Source organism: Rhinolophus sinicus, linkage group LG11 (assembly GCF_036562045.2).
Source record: "Rhinolophus sinicus isolate RSC01 linkage group LG11, ASM3656204v1, whole genome shotgun sequence".
NCBI classification, from domain to species: Eukaryota; Metazoa; Chordata; class Mammalia; order Chiroptera; family Rhinolophidae; genus Rhinolophus; species Rhinolophus sinicus.
In genome coordinates this window covers 54,066,244-54,086,250 of record NC_133760.1, presented here as the reverse complement: position 1 = coordinate 54,086,250, position 20,007 = coordinate 54,066,244, and the positions used below count along the sequence as shown (strand labels likewise).

Here is a 20,007-nt window from a genome sequence, read left to right as displayed (position 1 = left end):
ACACGATGTGGGCCATTTAAACAGGGCCGTTTGGATCTCCCACTGTAACCCAGATCAAGGAATATGGCTTTGGAAATTGGGGCCCATGGAAGAAAAGGTTTTAACTTGAGAAAACCACAGCACCCACCAACCAAATGATGGGACAGTATTTCTGTCTCTTTAAAGGCAAACAGTTCTTCCACTGGCTCCACCCAATCTGAGCTTCCTGGCTCAGTGGTTTCCAAGGGTACAAACACGTTCTGCTCACACTTAAAGCAAAAGCACCAGTTCACACAGCTTCTTTGGAGAAAACCTGAGAAGTCATCAACTCCTTGCAAAGGTGAGCCTGGCTGACAAGTGGCGCCCAAGCAATAGAGCTGTGAGGGCGGTCAGGTCCAGGGAGTCTGTGCGGGGGTGGCTTCTGGTTGAGAGGAGACCAGGTCCAGGCTGGCAGCACAGCAGGGAGGACGCTGGCAGAGTGGTCGGGGTGGATGGTAGGGAGGGGAGCGAGGAGCCCGGCGTGCATCCATCTCATACTGAATGGGGCGAGCTCGTGCTGCCCAGTGCACCTGCCATATACTTGCCTTGGTGACAGACACGGAGGGCTGCCTCCTAACCCATCCTGTTCCCATTCCTAGGACATTAGTGGCCCCACGGCAGGTCTATAGAGCTGGAAGGCAATTTGGAGACCACCCAGTCTAAATCCCTCTTTTTACTGCAACAGAAGCAGGAGGACAGAGAGGGTGGCACTTCTCCAGGATGCCCACTCGCTCATGGCAGAGACAAGCTAGAATTCAGTGTGCTGAATGCTTTCCAGAATTTCACAGGGAGAAGCCGTGACCCTAAAAGTGTGACATCTGGAGGGAGGAGGGAGCGGGGTGGGGAGAGGTTGGCTATTCTAGAGCGTTGTATGCGAAACCTTCCTGGTAGCCCTCCCTAATTCCAAGCTGGCTACCAGTTCACCATTCTGGAAAGAGTGGGGGCTCTCGTCCCTGCCCTCCCTTACTCTATCTCTGGTTTGTCATAAATGGACTTTTAGAATCATGATGTTGGGCAAGGGTTTCAGCATTTTTGAGCCTCATCAATGTCCTCGTTTAAAAAGTTAAAATAATAAAATTAGCTTCTCTGCAGGCTCTTGTGGGGGGTAAGTGAAATGACGTACACACATATTTATCAGGAGGCTTGGTGTAGAGTGTTCAGTAGGGGTCATGTTACACACAGGTTAAGATATTTATCATGGACAATTTTAACTTCTTCAAAGAAAAAGAGAATAATCAGGAACCTCCATGTGCCGATACCAAACTTATTATATAATTATCAACCGATGGACATCTTATTTCATCGATCTGCTCACTAGTGCCCACCCACTCCACATTATTTTGAAGCAAATATCAGACATTGTTTCAGTTTATCAGTAAATATTTGAGTCGATATGTCTGAAAGGTAAAACCATTTTAAAAATGTTACCATTATCAGACGTCAAAAAGCAAGACAAGTTTTTAAAAACTTACTAGTTGTATTCAGATTTCACTGATTATCTCATAATTTAAAAAATGATTTGAAGGTGCATCCAGGTAAGATCCAGAACTTACAATTATCGGATATTGCTTAAGTTTGACTTCCTATAGAGGTTTCCAACCTTCCTGGTTTCTTTCTGGGAATTTTCTGTGTTTAAGAAAGGGGAACTTTTTTGTCCAACAGGCTTGGGCAGTACATTTTGTTGGTTAAATCCTTGAGCTGTCATTTCACCTACTCTTGTAGTTCCAGTGTTCTGTGTGGATTGATATTTTAGGGAGAGGCTTGGTTAGATCAGGGTTTGACTGTGTCTTTGGGGGGATCCTTCATAGGTGCAGCTGTATGCTTCCCTCAGGAGGCACATGATGTTTTTGGTTGTGTCTCTTTCTGTGACATTGACAGACTTTAATGATTGCCTGGCGTAAATTTATTGTTTCACTAAGGGTCACAAATGATGATAATTTGAATTCTATCACTCTTTCTTCATTTCTTAGATGGAATAATCCTATGAAAGGAAGTTCCCCTCAAGCACTCTTTCACCTTCACTAGGTACAGTTATATAGAAAGACAAAATAGGAATGCTTGATTCTTGCCCTTTGTTTGTCAGTGTTCAGAAGAATGGGATGCTTTCTTAGCAGACTCCAAAGGGAACAACTGATTCAAAAGAATTGATCCATGTTTTTTCCATTATTAATATGGATTAGTTTCTTATATTTAAATTTCTAACCAATTAGGAATTTGAATGGCATGAGGCAATCGATGCAGTTTTATCTTCTTCTATAAGGTTACATAGATACCCCAAAATTGCTTATTAGTCCATCTTTTTTTCCAACTGATGTGAGATGCTGCCTTATTGAATATAAATTTAACATAATGTAATTGAATATTAATAAATATTGTATGATTAATTGGGTCTAGTTCTGTCTTTTCTGTTTTGTTTCACTGTTCTCTCCCTTCATGCACCAACATCATAATGCTTTTATTATGGAAACTACAAAGTTTTACTCTCTGGTAGAGCTAGTCGTCCCTCTTAGTTGTGTTTCTTGATGGTGTAGGCTAGTTTTATTCTTTCCTCATCCAAATGAACTTTATAATCTATTATTTTAGCTGCAGGAGGAAAGGTAAGGACAAAAAATTTTTAATTTATAGTTATATCAAATCATATTAGAGAAGAATCTATTAATTCTAATTTTATGAAATACTTTAAACATGAGTCAGTGTGAAATTTTGCCAAATGTCTTTTTGCATCGAGGTTATTTTCTTCTTAATCTATTAATGAGATGTGTTGTAACAACCAACTGTCTCATATCTAACCACCCTAGTGCTTCTGAAATAAATCAGATGATAATGTATTGCTTTTTTTTAAGTGTCTCATAATTTATAGAGGGTTTTGGTATGAGTATTCGCAAATGAGACACGTCGGCAGCTGTGGTTATTGGTGAAGTCCTTGTTTGCCTGTGGGCTCAACTTATCCTCGATTCACAGAAAAATGGAAAGTTTTTCTTCTTTTTTAACTGACCAGGAATAGTTTAAGTAGCACTGAGATTATCAGAGCTTAAAGGTTTAAATGAGCTCCCTTATGAAAGCACCTGGACCCGGTACTCCTTTGTGGGGAAACTCTGGAACTGCTGTTCTATTTCTTCCATAGTAATAACCATTTCATCTTTCTGTCGTTCCTGGAGTCAATATGATTAATAGACTATTACAAATTTTCAGGAGGAACAAAAGAAGAACAGAGGGCTGGAAGTGGTTCCCACTGACCTATATTGACCCCCTTTCCCTCTCCTTCCCTTCCTTAAGGTCTGTGGGTACCTGAACCCAGAGCCTCTTGACAGGATCATGGCCGGCCTTAAGGACAACACTCTGAGGATTGTTCTGGTGGGGAAAACCGGCAGTGGGAAAAGTGGGACAGCAAACACCATCCTTGGGAGAAGAGAATTTGAGTCTAAAATTGCCGCCCATGCTGTTACCAAGAGCTGTCAGAAAGCATCACGGAAGTGGAAGGGGAGACAGCTTCTTGTTGTTGACACCCCAGGTCTCTTTGACACTAAAGAGACAATGGTGAAGACCTGTAAGGAAATCAGCCGCTGTGTCGTCGCCTCGTGCCCTGGGCCTCACGCCATCGTCCTGGTGGTGCGGCTGGGCCGCTACACGGAAGAAGAGCAGAAAACTGTTGCATTGGTCAAGGCCGTGTTTGGGAAGGAAGCCATGAAGCACATGATCCTCTTGTTCACTCGTAAAGATGAGTTAGAGGACCAGAGCCTGGAAGACTTTATAAGCGAATCAGACGTGGACCTAAGAAACCTCGTCAAAGAGTGTGGGGACCGCTGCTGTGCCTTCAATAACAGAAGTACAGTCGAGGCTGAGAAGGAAGCTCAAGTGCAGGAGCTGGTGGAGATAATAGACAGAATGGTGCGGGGCAACGGAGGGGCCTACTTTTCTGATGACATTTACAAGGATGCAGAGAAAAGGCTGCAACGTCAGGAAAAGGTCTTGAGGAAAACCTATGCTGATGAATTACAGAAGGAACTTCTACTAGTAGAGAAGGATTATGAAAAACTAAGGGAAGAAAAGGAGAAAAAAATAAAACAGCTAAGGATGAAATATGAGGAAAAAATGGAAAACATAAGAGAAGAAGCTGAAAAGAATGTATTTGCAGAGCTTTTAGATAGGATTGTTAAGGTGATTTCAAAAATATGGGATAGGTTTTGGAAGTAACGTAAATCTTATTTCTTCTTAGCTTACGATGATTTGTTTATCAGGTAGATTGTCTTTTCAAAGTTAGTTACAGCAATATCTTACATGGTCTTTTCCAAAGATGCTACAACAGTGTCCTCTGTCCTATGTATTCTTCTTACAATCTGAGCTTGTTCTCTTTCTGTTGAGTCCTGGGATCTGTGTCCCCTCCCTAGAAACTGGATGGACTTGGTGACTGCTTCGATGAATCGTGAATGGTTGAAGTGACATCGTGTGACTTGTACAGTTAGATAGGGACAATGCCGCCTTGCTCCCTTGGGGTGCTTGCCCTTGAACTTGGCCACCATGTTGTGAGGAAGCCCAAGTTGCCCACTGAGAGGCCACATGAAAAGGACGTGAAGTCGCAGGCCCACTTCCCTGGCTGGTCTTTCCTCTGCCAGGCAGAACCAACGTGCCAGCCGTGCAAGTCAGGCATCACGGAAACAGATTCCCCAGCTGCCAACTGAGCCCCCTCCCATGAAGCTGCAAAGAGCCTAAAGGAGCCATCCCCACCACGTCCTGTCTAATCGCCGATTCCTGAGAGAGGGAAATAATGGCTGTTGTTTTAAACCGCTAAGCTTCAGGATGGTTTATTATGCCAGCTCTCTCCCCATTTCCACCTGTCCCCCCTCGTGATGCGACACATTTAAGAAGTCACAAAATTGGCATAATCGGGCAATAATATATTCTGTACCGTTCAAAGACTCAATTTAGGACAATTCAGATAAGAAGTCCCGCACACGTGTGGCGTTAGCACCACTGGTGACGCCTGTTATTTCAGTCCACGGCTGTAGTGCTTCATTAGTGACGCATCAGGCTTCCCCAGGAGGACACTTCTGAGGGTCATGGCGTCTGGAAGTTGAGAAATTCTCTTATTGTTTTCTTTTCTCTCTCTCTTTCTTAAGGTACCATCCTAACTTAAAATGTCCCTGACTGTAACTTGCAAATCTCTTCTGCGCCAAATATGTTTCCTTTGCATCTGCAGATCTACACCTCGCCCTTCACCCAGCTCTCTGCCCACAGAGGCTGACCCACATGGACTCCACCAGTGGCATCTCCTGCTCTCTGGCTTCTGTTTGGCTTCTACCACTGGGAAGTCCAAGCAGTAGATCTGTGGGGGTAGAAAAGCAAGGCCGGGGTATGTGTTCGCTTGCCTCTCTCCCTGCAGAGCATCTGTGACTAGCTGTAATCTTAAGCCAGTAAAAATAAAACCAGTAAAAATAAAATCCTTTAATCCCACAAGTCTGGTGTTCCTTTGGCTCAAACACTCCCAGAGGTGAACCCATGGTGTTCAGTTAATTGCGGTAGGTCATGGAGAGGATGTGACCCCTGATTGTCCGGGAACCTGGACCTGGGCAATTGGAAACTCCCTCCCATCACCCCTTCCTGCCCCGACCTCCCTCATCCTGTTCCTGGAATGTGTATTCAGTTGCCCTTTCTGTTCCCAGGAGTTGCCCTGAGGACACAACCTTGAAATAGTAATATATTGTTGAGAGTATCAAGAGGGCTTATGTACTCGCCCAGCTAAGGCCTCTGTGTATACTTCTCAGATCTGGCAGGCAGGAGCTTCTTGGGGCTGGCCAAGACAAGCTTTGTAGAAAGTTCCCCTGAGGGTAAGCGGGTAGGGGGAGGTAGGAGAGGGTGAAGGGGCCAAACATATGGTGATGGAAGGAGGCTCTGTGTGGGGAGCACCCAGTGCAAATATGTAGATGATGTGTGATAGATCTGGACACTTGAAACCTATGTAATTTTCCTAACCATTGTCACTTCAATAAATTTAATGAAAGAAAGGAAAGTTGACTTGCTCATTGAACTGCCACTTCCCCATCTGGAGTGGTCTGCCTGTTTCTGGGGTCTCTCCCTGCCCTCCAGAGCGGTGCTGGTTTCAGATGACACCTGGGAGATTTCAAGCCAAACACCAATCTCATCTCTGTTTATCCACAAATATGAAAAAATGGAGTATCTACGGCAGTGGTTGTCCAGTTCTTTCTAACTGTGAAGAAGCACTCGATTACCTAAAATTCTTTCTAAATCTGTGTTTGGAATCAACAAATTGCCATGTTACAGGAAACCATCATCATCACCATCATTCTCATCTCATCCTCCAGGGAGGTCAGAGGTCTCAGCTCTGAGTCTGGGTCTCAGCCACGCACACTCACATCAAGGGACACTTGCCATGCAAAGTGCCATATACGTGAGTGTTTGCCTGGAGCGAGAGTGGGCAGGAGGCCAGGGGTCACTACCGGGCGTGAGGAGATGTTTGTGGCTGGTGGATATAGTCCTCACTTAGTTGTGGTGATGGCTTCACAGGTGATACATACGCAAAAATTCATCCAATAATTATATACAGTTTATTATATGTCAAAAATGCTTGTTTGTATATTTTGCCTTTTTTAAATTGGACTGTTAGTCTTTTTATTAATGGATTTTAAGAATTCTTTATATATGTTGTTCTTTGTCAGCTCTTATCAAATATATTTACAAGTTCCTTATGCGATATGTGGGAGAAGGCAAACATTTTCTCCCAGTTCATAGCTGCTCTGACTTTGCAACATTTTAATTCCATTCCCATTCTCCCTCCGTATCTATATAGTACCCTAAAGGTTGTTTCTATTATTTATACTGTCTCTGTTCGTTTAGACATAGTCTTTTTTTTTTTTTTAACCTCGGATTTCCCATCTGGGAATACTTTCCTCTTGCCTCAAGTAAATCGTTTAGACATTCCTTTAGTGAGGTTGTGCAGGTGGCAGGAGAGTTCAGTCTTTGCAGTCTGAGATGTGGGTGTTTTGCCCTCAGTTCTGTCGGCTGTTTTCCCTGAGCGCAGAATTTTAGGTTGAGTGCTGTTTGCTCTCAGCACATTGAAAATCTGCTTCCATTGTTCTCTGGTTCTTTGTTATTGTTAAGACATCAGGCCCATTCCAACCATCACTTCTTCCAAGGTCATCTGTCTGATTTTCGCAGCTCCCATGAAGCTATTCTTTTTGTTTTGATGTCCTACTGCTGCACTGTTATGCATCAACGTGTGAATTCCTTCTTAATTATCTTCCTTGGTTTGGGTTAGATTTCTTGAATGTCCGCACTGGTGCATTTCCTCAGTTCAGAAAAACAGTCAACCTTACTGCTTTAAAAACTTTCTCTACCCTCTTTTCTGGTTTTGCTCTATAAACATCTTTTGCCTCTTTCAATGCCCTTCTGGTCTTCGTTTTTCAAATCCGTCATGCACTCACCAATTAGAAGTCATTGACTTTATTGAGAGGGTAGCCCTTTGGGGTTTATGGTAAAAGTTCCCTATGAGAACCCCTGTCTTGAATCAGTCCTTGCTTTTGAGTCATTAGGTCAAGCTTGCCTGTTAGAACGGCTATTATCAGAAAGACAAGAAATATCGAGTGCATTTTAGCTGTAAGTGTGGCTTCAAGAACCAACGTTTCAGTCCCCCAGGTTTGGTAAAATAGCCTCAGAGTGTCAGCCGGCTGCTAGCCTCCACTTACCGTCTGGGTTTCCACCCTCACTTCGCTCCGCGTATGAGAACGTTTATTTTCCTGCCTTCTCCCACATGCTTTTAAGAAAACATATGTACTATTTTTCAGTACTTTTACTTGATTTCGGTAGGAGGGTTAATATTCTAGCTACCTGCAAGAGAAATTTATTTTTATTTGCTTGGTTATTCCCCCCCACCCCCACCTCCCGGGTTTGTTTTTGTTTCCTGAGTTAATGGCGGCCTTTAGGGTTACCTTTACTATATTATTGCCTCGTGTCTTTGCCTTTCAAATGGTAGCATATCCTTAAGTGTCATCTCTCTCTGATTGCCTTTTCAAATTTAAAAATAAATCATTAGAAAAGCTGCCTAGAAGTTATATCTCTAACTCTAACCTAACCCTAACGCTAACCCTAACCCTAACCCTAACCCTAACCCTAACCCAACCTAACCCTAACATAACCCTAAGGGATGCTTGTGACTGCAGGCCTCACCTGCGGTGACAGAGCAGGACACGCTGTTATGCCACAAAGCACACATTATCCTATGGAGATGTTCTAATCTTTAGAGCAAATCTCTCTTCTTGAAGTGTGGGGCTCTGAATTAGGGGTACACCAGGGGATCATGGAGTCAGTTGTCTGATAGCACATCTTCAACTAATCCCCTCCTGTCAGTCCCAGCACCCCGTTCCATTTTGGACGGACCTCCCTGGGGTGCCCAGCCCACATGTGTGGCCACGTCAGCTGCAGCCTCTCTGGGACCCTGTTGTCTGTGGGTTTCTACCCCAGTGCACCCTTCACCTCTCTCTGCCTTCCAGCATTTTGTTGAAAATCTTGGGACCGACACTCACTCCCACGTATGTGTGAAGATTCTGAGACACGAGCTGATGTCAGTTGTAGACCACAGACTCCTGGGGACCCTGCTGTGATGTCTGTGAAAATCATCCTCTGGTCTCCCTACCATACAGTTTCCAGGAAAGTGGGCTGATACTTTTGTATGCAGAAGAAGGTAACACGTGGGTGAAAAGGGGGTCAAATTGTGCAGAAAACAGGAAACGCATAAAACACCAGAAATTTCCGGAACTAAACAACAAAACCTTTGAGACTTTGACCTTCAAGAGGTGCAGAAATAGACTCTGTCTCTGGAGGAGCAGAGATACAAATTCATCTTGTAACAGGGCATCGCCGCGATGTAGTGTGACAGCTGGTGGCCAGCTTACAATCATTCCAACAACTGGCCACCCGATTTACATCCGATTGTCTCTAAATGTCTGCAATTTCCTCACTTTATTAAATGTTCATTTACATAAAATAGAATTCATTACCTTTTTAGTAGATTCAATAATCAATTTAAAACAAATATTTCCAACAAGTCTTGGTATTTCTTATTAGCTTACATTTGTTCCAACGTGTACTTATTTTATATTTTGTTTTAGTTTTTTAACTTTTGATCCCCTTTGACCATTTCTCCCACCTCTCACCTCTGGCAACCACCCACCTATTCTCTGTATTTATGAGCTAGGTTTTTTTTTCATTGCTTGGTTGATTGTATTTCAGATTCTACATGTAAAAGAGATCATACAGTATTTGACTCTCTCTGACCTCTTTCACTTAGCAAACGGCCTTGTGGTCCACCCATGTTTTTGCAAATGGTATGACATGGGTTTGTTAGTTTTCTCAATGGCTGAATAATCTTCCATTGTATAGGTCCACACCAGAGTTTCTTTGTGTACTCATCCGTAAATGGACACCTAGGATGTTTCTGTATCTTGGCCATTGTGAGTAAGGCTGCAACATAAGGGTGCAGACGTCTTTGCAAGTTACAGTTTTTGTTTTCTTCATTAAATACCCAGAAGTGGAAGTACTGGGTCATAGTGTAGGTCTATGTGTAATTTTTTGAGGACCCTCCATACCGTTTTCCATTATGGCTGCACCAATTTACACTCCCACCAACAGTGCTCAACGGTTCCCTTTCTCCACATCCTCGCCTACACTTGCTATGTCTTACCTTCTTGGTAACAGCCATCCTAACAGGTTGAGATGACATCTCATTGTGGTTTTGATTTGCTTTTCCCTGATGATGACTGATGTTGAACATCTTTTCATGAACACATTGGCCATCTGTATGTCTTCTTCTGTTCAAATCTTCAGCCCATGTTTTAATCAGATTGTTTTGTTTGCTATTGAGTCTTGTGACTTCTCTTCATAGTTTGGAAATTAGCCGAGCTATGAAATTATCAGATACATGATTTGCAAATATTTCCTCCCATTTAGTAGGTTGCCTTTGCATTTTGTTGATGGTTTCCTTTGCTGGGCAGAAGCTTTTTGGTTTGATGTGGTCCCACTTGTTTATTTTTGCTTTTGTTGCCTTGCTTTTGGTGTCAGATTAATAAAACCAAGGTTAATGTCAAGCAGCTTCTGCCTCTGTTTTCTTCTAGAAGTTTTATGGGCAGTTCTTATGTTCAAGTGTTTATTCCATTTTGACTTAGTTTTTGTTTTTGTGTCTGGTGTAAGATAGTGGTCAAGTTTTATTCTTTTGCATGTGGCTGTCCAGTCTTCCCAACACATTTGATTGAAGAGATTGTCCTTTTCCCGTTGTATATTCTTGGCTCCTGTGTCATGAATTGACCATATGGGAGTGGGTTTATTTCTGGGCTATTTTGTTTCATTAATTTATATGTCTGTGTCTATGCCAATTTCATACTGTTTTAATTATTATAGTTTTGTAATAGAGTTTGAAATCAGGGAGCATGATGCCTCCAGCTTTCTTCGTCTTTCTCAAGATGACTTTGGCTACTCTTGGTGTTTTTTGTGATTATACGAATTTATGGTTATTCTATTTCTGTGAAAAATGCTTTCTGTTACTCTAGTGGTGACTTTTCTAGAATTTTATATGAATGTGATCTACAAGACAGTCGTGGTTGATGTGCACTTAGCATTTTTTAAACATTCACCCATGCTGTGGTTTGTATTTTTTGTTCTTTTTCATTGCTGCCTAGGATTCCATAGTATGTGTATTAGTTTCCTAGGGCTGCCATAGAAAGTACCACAAATTGGGTGACTTAAAGCAACAGAAATGTCTTCTCTTACAGTTCTGGAGGCTGTAAACCTGAAATCAAGAAGTCATCAAGGCCACCCTCTCTCTGTGGGCTCTGGGCAGAATCTGATTTTAGTGTCTTTCTTTTCTTAACTTCCAGTGTTGCCAATAATCCTTGGTGTTCACTGGTTTGTACCCATCGCTAGGTCTCCGCTTCCAGTCACATTAGATTAAAGGTCTACCCAGCTCCAGTATGACCTCATCTTAATTAATTACATTTCCAATGCTCCTATTTTCAAATAGAACACATTCTGAGGTTCTATTAGGGGACACAATTTAACCTTTGAAAGTATGGATATACCTGAATTCATTTATTCATTCACCAATTGATAAACATTTACGCGTTTTTAGTTTGGGTTATTATAAATACTATAATAAAGTGGCATTCACATACAAGTCTGAGTGGGATAGCTGGATTGTATTGTGTGTTTAACTTTATGAGATACTGTTGATTTTATCCCCCCCAAATGTGGTAGCTTTTTGTATGCTTGTTTGCAATCTATGAGACCACATGCTTGCCAATATTTCGTATTGTCAGTATTTTTAACTTTAGTCTTCCTAATAGGCGTGTGGTGGTATCTCATGATGGTTTCAATGTGCATTTCCCCAAAGGTTAGTCAGGTTGAGCGTTTTTTCATATGTTTATTGGTCATTTGTATATTTTCTTTTCATTAAAATCTTTTGCCCATTTTATTATTGGGTGGCGTGTCTTTTTAAATACTATTCTGTTTATTTATAAAATATAACGGGATATGTTCTTTTATCTTCTGTTTTCTGAGTTTTTGTTAGGTTGATATCATACAGTTTTTTTCCTTAGAATTGGTCAATGAAATTTACCAATGGATTTATTTTACCCTAGAGTTCTCTTTGTGGGAATATTTTAAACACAATTTAATTTTTTATATAATATAGGGCTTTACAAATTTTATATTTATTCTTGGGTCAGTGTTGCTAACTTGTGCTTTTCAAAGGATTTATCTATTTTATCTATATAGTCAAATTTATTGGCATCAAGTTTTTCATTACAGCCCATCATTTCTCTTTTATGTCTGTAAGATTTATAGTGATATTCTCTCTTCCACTCCTGATATTGGTAATTTGTATATTTTTACCCTTTTTCTTCATTCATGTAGGTAGAGGCTTGTCAATTTTATTGATTATTTTCAAAGAACCAGCTTTTGTTTTCATTGTTTTTCTGTTTTCTATTTCAGTAATTTCTTCCCTGTATTATTTCCTTCATTCTCCTTACTATAGGTCCAATTTGCTGTTCCTTTTCCAATTTTTAAATGTGGTATTTCACCTGATTATTTTTAGATTGTTTTTCATTTTACACATAAGCCTTTAAAACTAGAAATTTCTCTCTACACATTGCTTTATTGTGAAAGCATTTTACCCAAACCTGAGTGTCATTACAAATATAAGCTGTAACTGAGAATTATCTTATATGCAGTGAACCCTGTAACCCAAATAAAGAATACCTAAGTAATGGTCTGGGGGTTTATAATAATACTTAAACTAACTGCTGTATTTTATAGCAATCTCTGCTCCCACTCCCACAGTTCAATAGAGAATGATACAATCCTTCTAGCTAGGTGTAAGCAGTAAAAACTAAATATAACCCTACCCTTCCTCTCTTTAAGTCGCCCACTACAGAATCATAGAGATGTGTTCACACCATGCCTATTCTTTTGACTTGCTTTTGTTTGCCTGTCTCACCTAGGCTCCGAGTCATCCCTGTTACTTAGGTTACATTGTTCTCGAAGGTTGTTTATCCTGGGTACTAGTGCATGATTTTTCCAGTGCCCTGGCCCCTATTTGAGGATAATTACCCTATGCTTGTATACACAAGGCTAACCACCATTATCCTCTGAGAAATTTATGTCTTCTCTTTAATCTCCCTTTGGAGTTGTTAGCAGTTTGTGTTATCACTGATGGCCTTTACAACTCTACATAAAGTCTCAGTTATGAGGTATAATCATAAATTATAAATCCCTTTATAATGGGATCCATGTCTCTAGAGAACTGGGACCCCCATTACAATAATTTCCCAATTTCTATTTTCTTGGTGGGTAGTGTCAGATGTTGATGGTTAGACTATTCTAAATGCTTCTAGTTCCATCACATCAGGTAACTTTGGGCCCATCCTAATTAGGCTGTTGAAGACCAGTGACTTCTCTTGCTTCTAGCAGATGATTCAGACAACACACCTAGATATAGCAGCCCCCTCTCTCTGCCACATCACTGGGAGGAAGCAGAGGAGGTAGTAGCTGGCTACACTGAGACAGCCCTAAAACAACGGGGCAAATGTTGGGCTGGGAGGCCAGCTGTGCCGAGAAGTGGGTCTTTCAGAAGAACTGGCAACTCCCTGTTTTTGGCTCAGCAGTTTCTTCCAGAATTTTACAGCACAACCCCTATTCCTTCCCTCCCTGTACAATCTTTGCATGGTCCAATATGGTAGCTCCCAGGCAGATGTGATGATTTAACTTTAAATTAATTAAAATAAAATTAAATTAAAAATCCTGTTCTTCAATCACACCCATCACTTTTCATATGCTCAACTGCCCGTGAGGCTAATGGTTACCACATTGAAATGCACAAAACAATTCCATCATTGCAGAAAGTTCTTTCAGTGACACTGGATGGTAGGGTGGGCAGGTCTCTTACATGAGCAAGTTGGGACAGCTCCTCCCCTCCCTTCCTCTTTCTTCTTCCTATTCAATATCTTCACTTAACGCTGCCTTCAAAGATAAAGAAGAGAGCAGGATGCAGATTTTCCAGGTAAAGGAAGATGTGTGTTTGGGGTGGGGGGCAAAGGTGGGAAATGTGTGATTCAGTAGAGAGGAGACCTCTCCCCTGGATCTATATCTTAAACCTCCCGGCAAACTCGCTTTCAGAATATATTTCTCATTGCTTTCTGTTTCCTGTCTCTGCCGACTTGAGGTTGTAAACTGTTTTAAAGGCTGAGCCCTACAGATTAATACCTTTCTGGGGTTGCTGCAAAGAGGATATTTCACCGTTTAGAGAATTTAGAAAAAAACTTGAAACTTTCAGGGTTAGAGTTGGGTGAGCAGACAGAATTAGCTCTGAGGGCTGCTGGTGGTGCTGGCGGGTGAACAGCACTGGAAGGTGTCAGCACAGCTCGCCATGTCCCCATTCCTCATACTCTGTCACCAACGTCCACTTTGTGGGCAAAGCTGATTTGTAAAAATTCTGTGATTTCTCTTCCCGGTTTACAAGAAGCTGTCTCATTCCCTATCATTAAAGAATAAAGAAATAACTCATCTTTCAAAAAGATTGTCTCTCTTTCTAATGGTGTTGCAAATTTGCATTTGATGGCTTTCTGTCCTTAACAACTAGCATTTTCAGACTCTCCCAGTCAAAGTCTGCTCCACTAGGAGTTCTGCAGGTGGCATTCTCCATGGCCAAACGTTGGTAGGCAGCCACGAAACAAAACATTTAAAATGTAATCCCATGGATCTATGACACTAAATATTGATAAATAAAGAAAGGATAATCTTTTAGATGTAGGCTAGACATAAAGATCAGAGAGGAGGCAAGAATCAGGGATTTTTGATCAATTTGTTTAATAAATATTTATTGAAAACCACTCTTTGCCCAGTATCATGTTTGTCCCCAGGGAATAAAGGAAAATACAGGACACAGATGGATGAACCATCACAGAGTTTACAGCCTAAAGGGAGAGAGTAATAACAAAAGCAGACAAACAACTTCCTATGTGATTTGTACTTTATAGGAACCCCTAGGAGTGAGAGAAGAGTGATTAGACAGCACACACACTACAGCTGTGTTGGTGGTGGTGGTGGGGCGGGGGGAGAGGCGTTGGAGAAGCCGCTCTGGAGATGTGAGGCCTGAGAGCTGCGCAGGAGTGAACTGGACACTCACTCCATTGCAGTGGGAGTGCTCCGGGTAGAGGGGACTCCTCTGCAAAGGCCTAGAAGTTGGGAGGAACTTGGGGGACTCTGGGGACATGGAGTAGGCCAGTGTGGTTAAAGAGTTTTGAGAGAGAGAGCTGATAGTGGTTTGGGTTGACATGAGGATGAGGAGACCTGCATAAATTGGACTTTTTTTGGAGGTAGAAGCCATAGGATTTGGTGATGGGCTGATGAGCAAATGAGGAACGAAGAGATGTGGATGACCCCAGCATTCTTCAGGAGCCTCTGGCTGAATGGCGATGCCATCTACTGAAATGGGGACAGAATCATTTACACGATCTGGGGCAGAACAGGCTGGGGTGGGGGCGAAGGGTTCCGTTTTGACTGAGTTCTGTTTGAGATGCCCATGAACTTGCTAAGTGGAGCAGTTGAATGGGATACAAAAGTTTGGAACGCTGAGGCGGTCTAGGCTATGGACAAGGTACTAATGGCATTCAAAGCAATAATTCACTGAAGAGAGGGACAGAAGGGAGCCCAGACCCAGCGCCGAGGAAGCACTTGAAGCATTTTGTTTGCGTAGAGAAATGGCAACAATTGGAAAGCGAGGCTGACAGTGGAGAGTTGAGGAGAAGTGTTGGGAAATAGAGGAGGAAAAATCAAGAAGCAAGTTTATGGAAAAGAAGAAACTGTTGGCTACGTGAGGTTTCAGTTTCCAGTTATTCTCCATTCCCCAAAAAGACACTTAATGTTTCTTGATTTACAGGAATTCAAACTCCAACGGCAGCTCAGTCCCACAGTATGAGTTTCAACTTCAGTGAACCCAGGAGCAGCCACGGTGAGAGGGTCCTCGTGCCTCCCCAGCCCAGGCCGGAGGGAGGCACCTGGTGGGGGGCGAGGGGGTGCTCCTGTCCTGCCTGCCAGTCCCCATCTGAGCAAGAGCAAAATGTTTCCAACCCCATTTCTTATGTTCCCTTCATTGAGTCCCCTCTTTCTCTTCTCTACACCGTCTCCTCGTGATGGAGCATAAGCGCTAAGAAGAACAGAGGTTAAAATACCCTGATGGGTCCCAGGCTCGATGAGGTTCCCTATTCCCTCCTTCCCACAATGTGGACACCCCGGAACAGCCAAGTGTAGCTCTTTCGGTGGTTTTCTTTCCTCTCTTCAGCCTGGGAGGGGGTTGGGAAAGAGGAAATGAGAATAATTGATGCTTCATTCAGTTCCCTAATTTCCCAGCTCCCGGTGGCTTGACTATAACCAACAAAGTCAACAAACTGACTCACTCAGCTTTTCACATAGCCCTCCCCTCACTCCCTCCTCCATAGAAATGGACTAGAGCAGTTGAAGTGTTGCTGGTTTAGCAAACCCCTCCATAATTTAGGAGCCTAACACATCAACCATTTCGTTGGCTCTCGATTTTTGTGGGCCAGGTGGACAGCTCTTGGGTCTGAGCCAATCTGGCTAACCTTAGCCAGACTCACTCATGTGGTAAGCTAGTGGTTCAGGACAGAACTGGATACTCTTTTAAAAATTAAGTTTATTGGGGTGACCTTGGTTAATACATCATGTACGTTTCAGGTGTACAGTGCTATAATGCATCATCTGTGTATTGCATTGTGTGCTCACCACCCAAAGTCTAATCTCCTTCGGTCACCATATATGTGACCTCCTTTACCTTCTTCAACCCCACCCCCAGTCCCATTCCCCAACCATACTGGTGTCCATGTCTATGAGTCTGGTTGGTTGGTTCATTTGTCGCTTTCTGTTTTATGTCCCATACATGCGTGCAATCATATGGTTCTTGCCCTTTGCCATCTGACTTATTTCACTCAGCATGAAGCAGCCAGCTGGCTAATTTTGGATAGCCCCCTGGTCATGTCTGGTGGTTCGCAGGCTCTTGGGCAGTCCAGGGTGACAAGGACAGCTGGGCCTTGTGTCCCTACTCATCAAACATGCTAGTCCAGTCCTCTCGTAGGGCAGTTGCAGGGTTCTGAAGAGCAGAAAGAGAAAGCAAGCCACAGTGCACAGCATTTTGGAGTCTCTGTTTGCATCGTGCTTTTACTAGTCTATTGTCCAGAGCAAGTCACGTGGCCCACCCAGATTCAGGGTTGGAGAGACAGACTCAGCATGTTGTTGGGAAGAACTACAGCTCCACATCCCAACGAGGCATGCGTACAGAGACTGGGAGCAAGTCACGGCCATATCTGCAACCTACAACCTATGGGGGCATATGCAAACAGCAGTGGCAAATTGTTTTAGTGTTGGAGCTGGCCTTTGGTGGCTTTTCATTTCACCTCCCATGATTTTCCTACTTTCCCTAATGCCATCAGGTTATCCTTAGGTGGGAGTCTTTCATTGTGATGCCAACTGAATAATAATCTCAACTCCCACTCACATTTTCCCTTAATCTTAGCCAGCCTCTACCCAGTGTCCTCAGCTCCTGGAAATTTACTTTTCTCGTCCCAGGATTCTGGTTATCAAATGTGGGAAACTCTGATTTGGGGATGGATTAGCAAAAGCTTCACCATAAAGTGTGTGGGAGATGGGGGTTACCTACAGATTTTGTGGAAGCCAGAGTGAGGGTACTGCAAAATCTCTCTTCTGTTTGATGTGAAATATAAAGGGACCCTCTTCCTTTCTGTGCAGGTGTCCCTTTTCTCCCCTGCAAGGGTGGGATGGTTTGTGTTACCCACCTACCGGTTTCTTACTGGAAAGAAAAGTCCCATTTTGAATATAAATTGGGGCGGGGGGACGGGGGATCGTCTACTGTGATGTCCCGAAGTCAGATTTTGTGGTATTTCCTGCATTCGCTTACGAGAAAAAGCTACCAGCAGCAGCTCAGAGTCTCGTCTTAAACCATTTTATCCACTCCTGTGTGGCCACTTAGCTATCACAGGTCAGAATAAGTGCACAGGCGTCCCCCAAGTGCTGCAAGAGGAACATTGGGCCCAAGGGTTCTACAGACCTCCTGCGAGTACACAGGTCACTAAGGGGATAAAACCCCAAGAGGCAGTAGAGAAGGGCACTAGAGGGTTTGGGGGCTGCAGGGGAAACAGCTGGAGGTTGATCCTAACATGGTGACTTTTGTTTCCTGTCCCAGGGCTTGGAAACCAAGGCCCTGGAGATTCGCAACTGAGACTTGTCTTACTGGGTAAGACTGGAGCAGGAAAAAGTGCAACAGGAAACAGTATCCTTGGAGAGAAAGTGTTTCATTCCAGCATTGCAGCAAAATCTGTCACCAAGAAATGTGAGAAAGGGAAAACCACATGGAATGGGAGAGAAGTCGTCGTCGTGGACACGCCTGGCATTTTCGACACTGAGGTATCGGATACCGACACCCGCCAGGAGATAGCTCGCTGCATCCTCCTGAGCGCCCCGGGGCCTCACGCTTTGCTCCTGGTGATCCCGGTGGGCCGTTACACACCGGAAGAGCACAAGGCCACAGAGAGGATGCTGGCCATGTTTGGAAACAGAGCTAAGAAATACATGATCCTCTTATTCACCCGGAAAGATGACTTGGATGGCATGGATTTCTGTGATTACTTAAAGGACTCTGCCGAAGGCATTCAAAAGCTGATAAGCCAGTTTCCGAATCGCTACTGTGTGTTCAACAATAAGGCAACAGGCGCTGAGCGGGTGGCCCAGAGGGAAGAGCTGCTGGCCCTGGTCCAGCGCGTGGTAAGGGAGAATGAGGGAGGATACTACACTAATAAGATGTTCCAAAAGGCTGAGGAGGAGATTCAGAAACAGATCCAAGTGAGGCTAGAATATCAGAGACAAGAGCTGGAGAGAGAGAAAAGGCAGATAATAGCTGAGTATGAAGAGGAAATCAGAGCGCTGAAGGATGAGCTGGAGCGGGAAAAGAGAAAGGCACAAATGGAGAGGGCATTGATGGAAAGAGAGTATCAACATGTTTTCATGCAACAAAATGTCAGAGATGAAGTTGAGAGGCAGAGTGGAATAATTGAATTCATCTTGACAGCATTGCAGAATGCTTACAATTTTTTCATGTCTCTGTTTGATGATGATTAAGCTTAATGAAAATCTGTCCATACTTCCTGTGTATGTTCAGGTGCCCCTGCCCCATATAACTCATTCACCAAAGCCAGAGCTCTCTGTTTCTGTCTCTCGGGCTCTCGGGACTAGGGAGTGTAGTCAAATTCACTGTTAGAAATTGGTAGGCGTTTGACTGTTTTAACAAGGTGGGAGGGGGACAAATTCTCAATTTGTAAAAAACTCCAAAGTAGAAAGTATGGATGCTCCCTGTTGTCTGAATTCTTTCTCAGAAACACAGAGGAAAGGAATGCAGGAGACCAACAGAACATCACCCCAAGCTTTCTCTGTTTATCCCCAGTACAAGTTTCTCCTGTAGATTCTTTCCAGATTGGCAGATAATCTCTGTCTGTGGCTTCTACTCTCTTGTTTTTAGGACCGCAGTGATCATTTTACCCGTGTGGTTTGTTAGAAAAATCCATTCTTTGCATTAGGTAATCTATAGATACAGATGCTTGTAGAATTCTTTCTAGATGAACATAAATTTGTTAAATTACATTCTTACAGAAGGATTCAAATTGTTCCTTCTCATCTGCCCACTCACTAAAGAACAAAGAGTTGTCTGGAAAACAGATCTCTCAGAACTCAACTAAAGTGAAATTCCAGAAAGAGAAAACGGCAGAGATTCAAACGATAGAAGAACAATGTTTGGTATATTCAGATGTAGCTGTAGAAAGTCTTTGACCAACCTCAATGTCACCAATTTGCTAAATAACCAGTTCGCTCCTTTTCTTGTGAAACTAACTGTTGCCACCCCACCTCCTTCACCCCACATCTTGACTGCTGTCACCACCCACCTGAATTGTTTGCTGACTGTTATTATAATAAAACTTTTCTGTTTTCTCATATTTGTGTACAACTGGAATCTGTTATACCTTAGGAAATACCACTCATACTTCTTCAAAGAACACAAGGATGAATTGCACTTTTTGGTAAAAGTTCAAGATGATTTTGGAGCTAAGTTTGGTCTACCCTCCAGATGTCTCCCCGTCTCCCTTTCCCTGGAAGTTTCAGCCACACTCTTATCCATCTGTCCGTTGAAAACCACATTCTCCTTGGGTTAATTCCATATGTGCTGATAGAAGTTATGTATCACCAAGGCTTCTGAGACCTTAGTGGTTTTCCTAGTGCAAAAAATTTCCTTTAATATATGGATAACAGTAGTTGAAGTCAATCCTTTTTCTGCTTTTCTACTGGGTACTCCTAAATAATAATTTCTAGGATTTCTCAAAGCACATTTCCATGTTCTACCAGCATGTCCTG

The 20,007-nt window shown here is 42.9% G+C and overlaps 2 protein-coding genes across 5 annotated transcripts; both read left to right on the top strand.

The window, feature by feature from the left end:
* Positions 1 to 204: 204 nt before the first annotated feature.
* Positions 205 to 5,472, top strand: GIMAP7 (GTPase, IMAP family member 7). Its single transcript, XM_074315153.1, has 2 exons — positions 205 to 319; positions 3,295 to 5,472. Exon 2 carries the CDS (start codon positions 3,334 to 3,336, stop codon positions 4,210 to 4,212), a length of 879 nt encoding a protein of 292 aa, XP_074171254.1. The 5' UTR covers positions 205 to 319; positions 3,295 to 3,333; the 3' UTR covers positions 4,213 to 5,472.
* GIMAP4 (GTPase, IMAP family member 4) lies at positions 245 to 19,590 on the top strand. 4 transcript variants are annotated; one of them, XM_074315150.1, is made up of 3 exons: positions 245 to 319; positions 15,458 to 15,529; positions 17,792 to 19,590. In XM_074315150.1, the coding sequence occupies exons 2-3, from the start codon at positions 15,493 to 15,495 to the stop codon at positions 18,721 to 18,723; spliced, it is 969 nt and encodes a 322-aa protein (XP_074171251.1). In that variant the 5' UTR covers positions 245 to 319; positions 15,458 to 15,492; the 3' UTR covers positions 18,724 to 19,590. The 4 variants fall into 4 exon arrangements, with proteins under 4 accessions (XP_074171251.1, XP_074171250.1, XP_074171253.1 ...); XM_074315149.1 differs by lacking the exon at positions 245 to 319 and adding an exon at positions 13,451 to 13,579; XM_074315152.1 differs by lacking the exon at positions 245 to 319 and adding an exon at positions 14,706 to 14,728.
* Positions 19,591 to 20,007: the final 417 nt, after the last annotated feature.

Coding starts and splice junctions, on each gene's coding strand:
- GIMAP7 (XM_074315153.1), top strand. CDS start 3,334: ATGGCCGGCCTTAAGGACAACACTCTGAGGATTGTTCTGGTGGGGAAA.
- GIMAP4 (XM_074315150.1), top strand. CDS start 15,493: ATGAGTTTCAACTTCAGTGAACCCAGGAGCAGCCACG. Junction 15,530..17,791: donor TGAACCCAGGAGCAGCCACG/GTGAGAGGGTCC, acceptor TTCCTGTCCCAG/GGCTTGGAAACCAAGGCCCT.